Source organism: Podarcis gaigeae (genome assembly GCF_964106915.1).
Source record: "Podarcis gaigeae genome assembly, chromosome: 13".
In the NCBI taxonomy this organism is placed as follows: Eukaryota; Metazoa; Chordata; class Lepidosauria; order Squamata; family Lacertidae; genus Podarcis; species Podarcis gaigeae.
In genome coordinates, this window is record NC_139689.1 from 33,621,083 (window position 1) to 33,634,070 (window position 12,988).

At 45.3% G+C, this 12,988-nt stretch overlaps 1 protein-coding gene across 1 annotated transcript in view; it reads left to right on the forward strand.

Moving 5' to 3' along the window:
- Window positions 1-12,440, forward strand: part of TBX21 (T-box transcription factor 21) — a 56,895-nt gene extending 44,455 nt beyond the window's left edge. Inside the window, exons 2-6 of the mRNA XM_083708767.1 lie at window positions 2,156-2,310; window positions 6,394-6,515; window positions 6,641-6,799; window positions 8,216-8,277; window positions 8,729-12,440. Coding sequence (XP_083564893.1) covers window positions 2,156-2,310; window positions 6,394-6,515; window positions 6,641-6,799; window positions 8,216-8,277; window positions 8,729-9,395 — 1,165 coding nt within the window. The 3' untranslated portion in view covers window positions 9,396-12,440. The remainder of the gene's footprint in view (window positions 1-2,155; window positions 2,311-6,393; window positions 6,516-6,640; window positions 6,800-8,215; window positions 8,278-8,728) is intronic.
- Window positions 12,441-12,988: the final 548 nt, after the last annotated feature.

Consider the following 12,988-nt stretch of genomic DNA (forward strand, 5'->3'; position numbering starts at 1 on the left):
AATTTGGTAAAGGTCAGGGGGGGTAAGAAGGAAACAGAGCTGTTTTTGCATCTGTCGCCGTCACTTCAAGCCACTTAGCTTGAAGAACGAAAAGATGGAGCGACTGTCATTTGGATGGAGCTGTTCTGCTGCGAGTGTGTTTGTGTGTGTGTGCGGGGAATGTCCTGGAAATATATTGACCGCTGGAAAGTAGATCATAGCACTGAACTATTAGGGCTGGGTGCAGTAATTGATGAAGCCAGCTGGAATACAGACAAGATTATCTCCTGTGGGAAGAGATAAGGAGTCAAAAGACTTCTCCCATACAGCATTGGAGCCCAGGCTGCCCCCCCCCTTATTACTACAACAGTTCTCTGTGGGATAAGCATTTAGGCTCCGCTTCCCTGCTTAAGTTTTGAGCCACAAAGACTCCTGGGGGGTTTTATGGCCCCCTCCAGACGATTCCAAGGAAGCAGACGATAAAAAAATTGTATTGCCATTTGCTTGAATTATCACACAGAGATCACTTGCTCACAGGGCTGTTGTGAGGAAAGAAATAATCTTGATGTCCCATACGCACCCTCAAATTATCTGGTGGAACAATGGAATCCAAACAAGGCAACGTAGGTTACATCCGCACCACACATTTAAATCACATTTGTACACTTTTAACAGTCCTGGCTTCCCTAGAGAATGGCAGTTTACAGAGCAACAATTCCCAGCACTCTTAGCAAACTGCAGTTTCCTGGATTCTTTGGGGAAAATTATGCTTTGAACCTAAAGTCAATGTGAACCTTAGTTACCTCCTCCACATCCACCTTTCTTCCTCCCAAGGAGTTCTTCCTTTCTGTGTTTGGAAGGTAAGGCCCTCTGCCTCCTCCTGCATAGACTATCAAGCCTAGATAAATGGTGGGAGAGGTTATAACAGTGCAATCCCATGCATATCTACTCAGGTGTAAGTCTCATTGAGGTGAATGTGGATGGTTTCTTGTTAAGTATGTATGGGATTGCAGTATAAGTGGTATAAAGGCTTTCCCACAATTCCTCTTGTCCCGCTGCTTCCATGTGCCCTCCCCAACAAAACCTGTTCTTTAGTGCTCAATCGCAGCAAACAACAATTCAGGTTTTCTCTGGATTGACGTTTGCTCTGATTTAGCAGTAAAGAGCAGCTTTTCCCTGGGAAATGAGTGGGGCACAGGGAAAACTGTGCCTACAAAGTGTGGATGAAGCAGAAAACACTGCAAGGGTTGGACTAGAGGACCTTTGGGGTCCGTTCCAACTCTACGATTCTATGATTTTGGGCATGAGACACATGGAAGCGTGGGCAAGCCCAGTCTTCTTGTTCCGAATATCTGAGCTCATGGAATCAAGCCAAACACTTGTAGCTTTTTCTTTCCCCTTCATGTAAATTAATAGGTTGGAGTTCATTGTCTCAAAGTTAGACGTGATGTTTCAGTTACAGATAGGTAGTCGTGTTGGTCTGCCATAGTCAAAACAAAAAAAAATTCCTTCCAGTAGCACCTTAAAGACCAACTAAGTTAGTTCTTGGTATGAGCTTTCGTGTGCATGCACACTTCTTCAGATACATTCAGATGAGCTTCAGATGAGCTTCAGATACGAAAGCTCATACCAAGAACTAACTTAGTTGGTCTTTAAGGTGCTACTGGAAGGAATTTTTTTTTGTTTAGACGTGATGGTAAGCTTTTTAAGACAGGGTTTTCAGACAAATTCAAGAGAGAGCTCTAACAGTGCCCATTCACCCAGCTAGCCAAAGATGAAAGTTCGATCTCTTGTTTATCTCCACCATATTGAAAGTTTGATGTTCAGAAGTACAATATGACTGAGATGCTGAAGATTACAATCTTTGGTTTATTATCTCCATCGTGCTCTTTGAGCTTCTGGCTGGTCACAGTCTGGAGGCAGAAGGCTGGGGTTTCACAGACTTCTTTTGCTCTGAGGCAGTGTTTATGTGGTTATTCCAGTTTGAATAATTTCGTAGGGACTGCAGTTTGAATTCAGGGCAGCGGCTCGTAACAGCTGATGTTAGTACATTCATTTTGAAAACTTCTTGTGCCTTAACCTCAAAACAACCAACCCAGCAACGTGGGGCTATTTTATTCCTGTTTTACAAATGGTTGTGTTTTTTCTCTCCCCTTCCCTCCGCAACACTGTTTAGGAGGATGTTCCCATTTCTGAGCTTCAACATCTCTGGACTGGACCCTGTCGCCCATTACAGCATCTTTGTGGACATTGTGTTAGTGGATCAACACCATTGGCGATACCAAGGCGGGAAATGGGTGCAGTGCGGCAAAGCAGAAGGAAATATGCCAGGTATGAGGGAGGAATTATCTTCCAGTGCAGAGTTAGACATATTAGCCCATGGGTAGGGAATCTACAAAATCCACAGTTGGGCCATGACTTTATTAGGACTAACCAAAATGTCACAGAACAGCAGCAAACTTTTGAATTCCCCAGTGCTTGAAATCCTGCCACAGTTTTGTGACTACAAGTGTTCTTTCAACTTAGGTCTTCCTATGTTTGTTGGACTACAGTTCCCATCATCCCCAGCCAGGTCAGTCAGGGGAGAGAGGCGATGGGAATTGTAGTCCAACATCATCTGAGGAAAAACATTGCTACAGAACACATTTCCTTTGTTCCCCCTTCATTCCTTTAGCGTGGATAGTTTCTTTATATATGTTTTCCCATGGTAAACCATTCTCAGAAAGTAGCTCACATCAGGAAAGTTTGCATAATAAAAAAAACATTTTTATTCACTTTTTACATTTATATACCACCTTTATATTCCAAGGTGGTGTATATGGTTCCCTCCCCCCCCATTTCAGCCTTACAACAACCCTGTGAGGTAGGTGAGGCTGAGAGGCAGTGACTGGCCCGAAGGGCTTCATGTCTGAGTGGGGATTCGAACCCTGCTCTCCCAGGTGCTGGTACAATGCTCTAACCATTATGTCACACTGGCTCTAAAATATAGCGCCATTTCAAGAAAACCAACCGTTGCAAAACATAACAGCATTTAAATAGTCATTAAAAAATTAGATTGGCAATTGAAGAGCTCATATTAACAAATACACACTAAGGCTAAACATTTCACTAACAATTTAGCCTAAATAATAATAATAATAATAATTTTTTATTTATACCCCGCCCTCCCCAGCCAAGGCCGGGCTCAGGGCAGCTAACAAGCAATAATAAAAACAAGTTGAATGAATGCAACTTAAAAACAAGATTAAAATACAGTATTAAAATATTGAAACAAAATATTAAAATGCAGCCTCATCACAGGAGGAGAAAGGAAAAAGAAAGAGGGAGAGGGAATCAAATTGGCTCCAAGCCAAAGGCCAGGCGGAACAACTCTGTCTTACAGGCCCTGCGGAAAGAAATCAGATCCTGCAGGGCCCTGGTCTCATGAGGCAGAGCGTTCCACCAGGCCGGAGCCAGAGTTGAAAAGGCCCTGGCTCTGGTTGAGGCTAATCTGACTTCCTTAGGGCCCGGGACCACTAGGGTGTTGTTATTTATGGACCTTCAGGCTCTCCGTGGGGCATACTGGGAGAAATACAAGAATAATCCACCTCGGCAGCTCAGTTGGCAGAGCATGACACTCTTCATCTCAGAGTTATGGGTTCAAGCCTCATGTTGGGCAAAAGATTCCTGCATTGCAGGAGGATGGAATAAATTACCCGTCATGGTCTCTTTCAACTCTACAATTCTGTGATGACACAAATACCAGCTAAATGTTGCCCCCAACAACTGTTCAATTACTTGGGGCCTTATCCTGTGAGGCTGCGTGGAAATGAGCCAGACAGAGAAGCAACATCTAGGTTTTGCAGGACTCATGCAAAGTGAGGGGAAAGCACTCTGCAAATTCTTGTGGGATTTCTTGCATTTACTTCTACTTCACGTGTGAATCTTGTGCCAAATTCAACGTAACGACTCTCCTCCAAAAAGTCGTATATGAAAGTTATCACCTTGAGAATATTTGAAGAATTTTTAATATGGGAAATTGTTCTAATCTAGCTGGGTTATTTAAGACCTTTTTTGCCGGGAGCCCAAATTCAGCCTTTCGTTCTTGGTGGCAGTTTTCAGTTAGACCTTAAATGAATTTGGCAAGGGAAAGTTCTGAAGTCCACCCCCCCTTTTCTCCTACGCATGAATTTGCTGAGCGTTGGGTGGGTGGGGAGACTTTTGTTTTCCCCTAATGTGGATTCCCTTTTATTTAATTGATAATTTAATTACTTGAACTTTATAGTCCTCAAGTCTTACATACCCAGGACAGTTTAGAGCATTTGCAGAGAACTTTTGAACAAAGACATCACAACAGTTTTAAATTTAAAAAAAAAGTTTATTTAAATCTAACCAAATACTTTTGGAAATGAAATCACAGTACATCTTTTTTTATATTTTAGTCTAGCAGCTGCTGCCTTTGCCCTGTTTGCTCTGCAGCGCCCCCACCTCCCCATTCTCAGGAGCTACAGCCCCATCTGGTGGTCCAGAGAAGAAACTGAATTGCTTCATTGTTAAAGCACAGTGCTCTGCACAGAACCGTTTTGATAACGTTGTGCATTTCCTTTGCTACTACCTAAACCACTAGTCTGCACCCCATGCATTTAGTATTAAGAGCTGAGCATCCAGGGTAGAGGACATGACTTGAATTCTGGCACCTTTCTTTTGAAAGCTCAAGAATGTAACTACATTCTCTCTCCAGGGAAACTTGCCTGATGTTATACACCCATGTCCTTTGCGTGCCAAGCAAAGGCCTTCTTTTGTTTTCCCAGAGCTTTTTAAATATTAGCTGAACATGGTTTTAACCTGCTGCGATGTATTAACTCTGCCATTTTTAATTCAGCTTCTTGAGCATTTATTGTTTGAATGGTTTATAATGTTAACAGTCCTTGAAGTTCTTTGTACATAAGGGGCAGGATGTAAATTTAAGAAGAAACACACAAACACACAGAGTGAACAAATAACCAAATGAAATATTATAATTCACTTTCAGTAAATTTATTTTACAGATCAGTCCACGTCATAGTTGTCAACTTTTCCCTTTTCTTGCAAGGAATTCTATTCGGAATAAGGGAATTTCCCTTTAAAAAAGGGAAAAGTTGACAGCTATGGTCCACATGAATCATTAAACCCTTTCAAATACACAAAAAATATTTTTCTTTCGCTTTTTACGTTGTACACTCCTTATACCATCTTGGTTTGCTAGGATCAATACATTTTGCTCTATATTTGAGAGATTCACCCACTGACCCCCCTCTAAATTCTACGCAGCGACTAATATTTAATCTTCCATCTGTCCAACAGCAGGCATTCATTTAAAGTTTGCTGTGATTCTTGCCTCTTCCACCTGCAACGGGAATCTGAAATGATAGTCCCGGTTGTGATCTTATCTTGGACAAGGTCATCAATTTGCTTCCTGTTGGGCCTGGCTCCATAATGCAGGGGTGGGGGGCATGAATGAAACCTGCAGCAATGACTGTCCCCAGTTGCTGCTGCTGCTGCTACGTGCCCACCCCCATCTGCCTGCACCGCTGCAGCTGCCAGCCTCTCTTTCACGATCATAGACTTACCCACCTGCAGTACCATAATTGGACAGGAGCTGAGCCGTCAGCTGGCACCCATCCTATTACGCCAGGTGGGCAATGTGTCAGTTCAGCCAGGTGTGTGCACCCCAGTGTGCTTAACACCAGGCCTGGCTTCTCTGTGCTATGCTCCAAGCTCTGAAACAATTTTCAACACTGCTTATTTATCACGACTTCCAACAAGAAACCCTTGGCATGATTGTTGGAGCTCAGGAAGAGCTCTCAGCAGCCCCACAGTCCAGCAATTCCTTAGGGTTCTTTGCTCCATGATTGCAGTCATGGGATTGTTGTCTTTCACATGACAGTATATGTTTTGACTCCACAGAGTGGGAAGTGACGGAGACAGGAAGCTTGTGTTACTGTGTTCCTTGAAGTGGGATTCTTGTCCTTTGTTCTTTCTCTTTGCTATCTGATGCTAGAGAGATAGAGGGAGCCATGTTGCAGTGCACCATGTATGTTTATATGTAAATAAAGTAGATTAGCCAAAATGCTGAGTTGCTGGGGTTCTGTCACGCAAGCTGCGAAGACTCTGCGAATCCCTAAGTGTGTCTGTTGGCATCGGTCGCTGTGATGTTCGGGCAGAATAAAGCTTCTGAAGCTCCCGAACGAAAGACCAGAAGGCATGTGTCTCTGCCAGAGTCCTACTCAAGTGTAGGACGAGCTCCTGACACTTTGTAGGACAATCTAGCTGGAGTGATTTCGAAGCAGTTTAAATGTTTGTTGTGTAGACCAATGCTAGGGCTGTCTGTGCTTTGACCTGGACCTAGGCAATAAGGCTGAGAGATGCTTACTAGAAATGCCCTCTTTCTGGCAGGGAATCGCACGTACATGCATCCAGATTCTCCCAACACCGGAGCCCACTGGATGCGGCAGGAGATCTCCTTCGGGAAGCTGAAGCTCACCAATAACAAAGGAGCATCCAACAATGTCACACAGGTAATGGTGGCTTCCTAAATCAGTTTTCTCCTCCAAACAAAACAAAATCAGGAGAGTTAATGTCATGGAATATACTGACAAAATGTTATTCATGGATCTTGTGCCTTGTCCTATTTGTCCGGCAGATGATCGTGCTACAGTCCTTGCACAAGTACCAGCCCCGTCTACATGTCACTGAGGCTAAGGACGGCGAGGTGGACAAAGTACACCCTTCCATCTGTAGCCAGACCTTCACCTTCCCCGAGACTCAGTTCATTGCCGTTACAGCGTACCAGAATGCTGACGTGAGTTTGCAATCTCGGTCGCGACTGCTCACCGTTTGGATAACAGATGAGATAGAAGGGGTCGGGTCGGGTCTGGGAAATAGGGTCATATTGGTCGGTGCAGGGTTTGGGAACTGAGGTATGCATTCACCTGGAATCTGTGGGTGCGGGTTTTTCATATTTCAGCATCGGTGTAATCTCAGAACATGCCGAAAATATTTGAAACTCGCGTGCTTCTGAGCGTAAGCGAGAGTGTGAGAGTGTAGAGGAAGGAGAGCTGTGTTGCTTGCCACAAGTTTTTATAATGCACTAGTTAATACATACCTATGATATTTGTGTAGGCATATAAACTTATCACAGTAGGCTTGCTAACTAGGATGAAAATAACTTTCTGCCTGTGGCAAAACATTCCTGGCAAAAAGACATTTTTTCTTAATTGAGGGGTGATGTCCTCCTCAACAACAGAGTAACAACTTGTGTGTTTATTGCACATAATCTGATAGCCCGTAAAAGCTCACAGAAGACAGATTCTACCACCTCCGTAGGCAGTGATGCTGTTGACTGACACCAAATGTTTAACATAGCTTTATAAAGATACTAAAAGCTATGGTGCTTGTGACTTCATAAACAAGAAGTGGGAGAGTTCAAACCATAGTTTAGGGTGATGATAACAAGCCACAGCAAGCCTCACGCTTGTGTGATGCCCACCAACCCCATCCACATCTACCTTTCTCTTTTACTTAACCACAGCTTTGTAGTGTTATCTAAAACAGCATGTTTTAAGTTCAGGTAGGTAGCCGTGTTGGTCTGACGCAGTCGAAATAAATAAATGTTTTATTTATGTTTTAGCATTTTGTTTTAACATTTTGACATTTGCCATCCTGAGCTTCTTTGAGACAGATGGTGAGATAGAAATTTAATAGGGAATAACTATAAATGACAATAATAAGCTGGCAAGGTGTGCTTAATGTTGACATGGTTTGTTGGAAACAAGCCAACTGTAAACCATGGTTAATTTAGCATGGCATCCAAAAGTGATTCCTTGGTTTACAGACGCTTTCTTGTTTAGAGATCTTCAATGGCAGAAAGTTGTGCTTGTGAGCAAAACGGGTTGGGGTACACGGAAGGCGCAGACAGGATTATAAATGCATTACTAGATCACTGTTTGCTCTGGTCACTGACATTCCACACTCCCACACCCGACACAGTAGATTTCTATGCAGAGGTACCAAATGTGAAGAATGTGCTTTCATTCATCCCATCATTCACTACATCGGTACCCAAATCCCATTCTGATGGGATTTGGTGGCAGAAATAAAGAAGGCAGAAGAATGGAAGCAGATAAAAGGCTATGAAGGAATTTGGGAGTATATGGGGTGCAACAAGGTACATCTATTTTTCTTCAGAACAATTGCTTTCTTCTTTGTTTTCGCTTAGATCACCCAGCTGAAGATAGACCACAATCCTTTTGCTAAAGGCTTCCGGGACAACTTTGATTCGTAAGTCTCTCTTCTGCTTGCCCAGTGTCAATTTGGCTTGCCTGTTTGAGTACACATCGGTCCGGGGGGGGGGGGGGGAGACTACTGTGGCAACGTCCCGATTTCAATTTTTAAACTCTGCATCAGAATCCTGCAAAAATACTCACATTCTCCTACACCCACCTACTTCAACCGTTTCTGTTAAGAGCTAGGTTTTCCCCCCCCTTCTAGCACCTGGGGGGGGGGATATTTCATACAGTAGATCAGTTCAGATAGTGCACCAAACCACAACTCTAAAGGAAGCTTTAACGATAGTTTGGCGCGATTCTGTAATGACAAACCGTGGCCTTCAAATAAAGACAGCAAAGCCAAGAAGCAGAAGCTGTGGTTTGAAGTGGGTTTTGAAAGCGGTGTGCTGTCCCATTTAAGACATTAACTTCCTGTTTTGCCCTGTCCATTTCCTGTCCTCCAGGATGTACACCACGGCCGAAGGAGACCGCACAACTCCATCCCCGCCCAGTGTCGCCAGCTGCCAGCAGCTCCTCACCAGCAGCCGCTTCCAGCCCTTCTTGCACGATCAGTACACGCTCCCTCAGAGCCGCTTCTACAACCGGGAGCGGGCCCCTCTGCCTCTGCCGCCCAAGGAGACCCACCACTGGTATTTCGCTTCCCAGCAGCCACCTTCCGCCCCTCTGGAATACGGCACCTACGAGGGCGACTTCAGAGGGAACAAATTCATGCCATTCGGGATGAAGCCCTTTGCCCTGCAGGCGGCACCGCACCCCTCCTTGCCCTATTACCAGGAGCATCCCTTTGGGCCCCCTGCCACCTGGAGCTCCCCACCTCAGTATCACCACCCCAAGCCCACCCCGGGGGCCTTGAGCTGGTTCCGGCCCATGAGGGACTTGCAGGCAGTGCCCTCTGCCGACGAGAAAGGGAAGGACAGTGAAGGCTGGGCCGAGCCCGGCTCTGTGAAATCGGCCGATTCCTCGGACTCCGGGTTGTACGAAGCCGAGTGCAAGCGCCGCCGTGTGTCCCCCTACGTCTCCAGCGCCGAGAGCTCCCCGCCCATCCGCAACGGGGAGCTCTATGACAAAGAAGGAGGGGATGGGGGCTATTATGGCTTCTATGGCAACTGAAGTGGGAAGGCGGGATAGAAACCTGTGAGGGAAACACGGGGTGGAGGCCTTCCCACCATCCAGCTCTCCTCCATTTATATCAGGGGTAACCTGTAAAAAGGAAAATGGACAGCCCCCCTTCTTGGTTTGGGGGAAAGTTTCGCACCTTTATGGGCACTGCCAGAAGTAATGACGATGGCATAAATGAAGCTGTATGTAGTTGTATCTCCCTGCCCTCCGCCCCTGTTCAGCCACTTCCAGGTGCTAGTCTGCTGGTGTTAAAACATGCGCTCCCCTTTGTGGACAGATGCCCGCATGGTGGCGGCGAGTTCAGATCTTGGGCTTGTGTTCAGACCCGAAGAGCTTTCACTCATTTGTGCAGCAGCGCAGCCTGTGCTTGCTAGGGCAGCTTCCTGTCTCCACTCCCATCCGTGTTTAGTTCTGGGGCTGTGTCACTGGGGAGAACGGAAGCAAAATTTCTTCAGAGATTCAAAGCCCAGGGAGAAATTCAGAAATAAAAATTCAACTTTGGGTGGGATGGGTTTTGAAAGCCACATGGTGCTCGTCGGGTTAAAGTCAACCCTGATCCAGCCAAGGAAATCTGCGTACAGAAGCAGGCTTCGTTGTACTCCTCACTTGCTGAATTGGGAACCACAGGGAAAAAAAACCAGATGCGTGTCTGTATGAGATCGTCCCGCTGCAGTGCATTGATTAGAATGGGGTAGGCGTTCCAGTGTATATTTTGAGGGCATATCCCCTCCCGTGCTCCTGCACACCTATTCATACACTGACATCACATGAAACGAGATTCAGATTGCAATGATTACGTTCATACTCTGGTTTCCCCAGCATGCCTGTTTGGGATTCCTGGGTGGGGAGCAGCTAGAAATCAGGAAAATTTGCTTGAGAAAAATTCTGCCCTTGAAACTCATTGCAGTTCTGAGACTTCGTTTGCAAAATCAGTATCTTTTGGCCCACTTCAGAGAGGGACTGGGAAACTCGAGCATGAATCAGATGCAATTCAACACAGGCCAGAATGCACATTTGAGTTCTAATTATGTCTGTCCACACCACATTGCATTCAATGTAATGAGTATGTGAATGTGCATTTAAATGGCATTCCCACATCCTCGCTCTGGAGTCGTGTGCAATTATCATTATAGGTGATGATACATAGTTTGGGGCAAGAGAACTGCTACCCCTGAGGCAGCAGCCTGCGTTCACTTCAGACAGAAATCTGGGATGTCACAGCCATGCTCCCTTACAAATGCTCTTGGGCCGTTCGTGGGTCGCCATTTCTCAAGTAAATTGTGAATTTCACACATCTGAGATAAATACACTCTTTTAAGCTCCCTGGGTTTGACAAGAGGGCGCTGGCTGCCTTCCCATTCTCAGTTCAGCCCTAGAACATGTAAACAAGCCAGAGGTTAAAGCCAGCTCTGGAGTTCTTCATCCCAGCCTAGCCAATGGTTTGAAAACATGTGATAATGCAAACCACCCATTTTTGTTAACCAGTGCTTTTTTTTTTCTTGATAAAGAGCTGCTGGAACTCACCATGAACACCTCCCTCCGTTCTCTTATAATGGCAATATGGCACCCAACTGAGTTCCGGCAAGTTCCACCTGGAAAACAGCCCCACTAACTAACCAGCATATTCTCAGATGGGCATTTCCCAGCACTGCCTTTAGGCAGACTTGGAAATGCTGAAACACCTTCCTCCATCTCTTGGGTTTCAAGAACCGGAATTCAGGGTCCAAGAACATGTGGAAAGATTCCTGGGGATCGAAGAAACATCAGGGTGGGGGGTGGGGATAGCCCTGCAACATGGACTCTCTTCAAACAGCGTCAGACCTGGGCAATACAGAAAGCGCTAGTGCCGTGAACAGCCGCCACCCATCAAAAGCAACAACAGAACAGGCCATAGGTGGGATTTATGCAGCACAAAGATTTACCTGCCTTTTTCTCTCCCCCCCCCCCCCGCTTCCTACATGCCAGACAACAGCCATGAGCCTTCAACGAAGGCCAGTGCCCCAAATTAGTAAATGGAACCAGAAGGGATGGCAAACCTATGGACATCCAGATATTGCTTGACTACAAGTCCCACCCTCCCTGACCATTGGCCACAGGGGCTGGGGCTGCTGGGAGTTTGAGTCCGGCAACACCTGAAGGGCCACAGGTTTCCTCATCTCTGGTATAAAGGGACAGGTTTATCAGGTAGTCCTCTTGTGCCAGATGTGGAGACGCCTACGCAGAGAGATTGGAGGAGAGGCAAAGTAGGGGGGAAACAACCTCTCTTGTACAGAGCCCTAGGGGTTATCCGTAAAGAAAGCCCCTTGGGTAATTTTTGTAGCATTGTGCCTCACTGTTTAGCTGTGTGTGCCACAGATCACACAATTTGATTTGGTGAGATCCCCAAAGCAGAAGGCAATTGCAAAAAAAGGGGCAAATTATCTGGGCATCTTCGCATGCATGCCTCCCTAGAAATAAAACAAGAGACACCATACATTTCAATGGGGCAGGTCTACAATGAACAGTGGATTGTGTCCAAAATGATCATATTTAAAGCCCTCCGTAATTAGTTTTATGGAAAGCAGGAGGCAAAGACATAGGTTGTATTTTTATACTTCCACCTCCTCCTCTAAAGACATTTCCTCTTCCCCTTCCCTCCCTCAAATCTTGGTGGTATTTTATAATCCTGGAAAGACTTGATGGTCATTTGGTGAAGTGAATTTTAATTATGCTAGACAATCAAATGGGACACTCTCTCCCTTTTTAAGCGCTCCCCGTGGCTCGGCAAACCCGGCTGAGTTTCTCGGAGGCGGAGGGGGGAGTTAGACTCAGCTCTCCTAACTGTTTACACTCTTAAAACAACAAAAAAATTATGTAGATGTAAAAGACACAATTGGTCTTTGTGGTGTTTTGAGGTTCTCTCTTTTTTTTATTTTATTTTTCAAGACAACAAAAATTCTTGACAATTGCAAATATTTATTGAAAGCAGTGTACAGGCTGCCTGTTGAGTTTTCGTTTTGGCTTAAGAATTTCTTTAAATAAACTGTAAAGCTGTTAGTTCTTTGGGTGTCTCTCCGCGTGCCAAATGCAGCCTGCCATATCTGTCAAATTTCTTCTGCAAGGTACCTATTCCTTATATTTTAAGACAGTACCTCCATCTACAGTTTGGAGATAGTATTGATGTACCTCACTGGGTCATGGTTAGGATGCCAAGCATTATTGCTTACTTGTCTACAGGAAAAGAAACTTAAATTATCCGTGCCAAGTGTCCTTATGCCTCACTCCCCACTGGCAGGCTCACATCCAGACCAAGTCATTGTTGCTTCTGCCCCCAAGTAGATTCACCTCATGGGCCGAAGTCGTGTGCTCCAGCATTCCTTGCAACATAGCAGAGGCTAATGGTCGTCCACCCCAAAAAATAATAATATTGGGAAGTGTCATTTGTAAAGGATGCTGAGTGTTGTTGGGAATTGCAGCTCTCTATGAAGGGAATAGGGGTCTTCTAACAACTTTGCACCCTTAAAGTTCCCAGGATTCTTTGGGGGAAACTATGACTGTTTAAAGTGGTATCATACGGCTTTAAAGGTTTGGTGCAGGCATGGCCC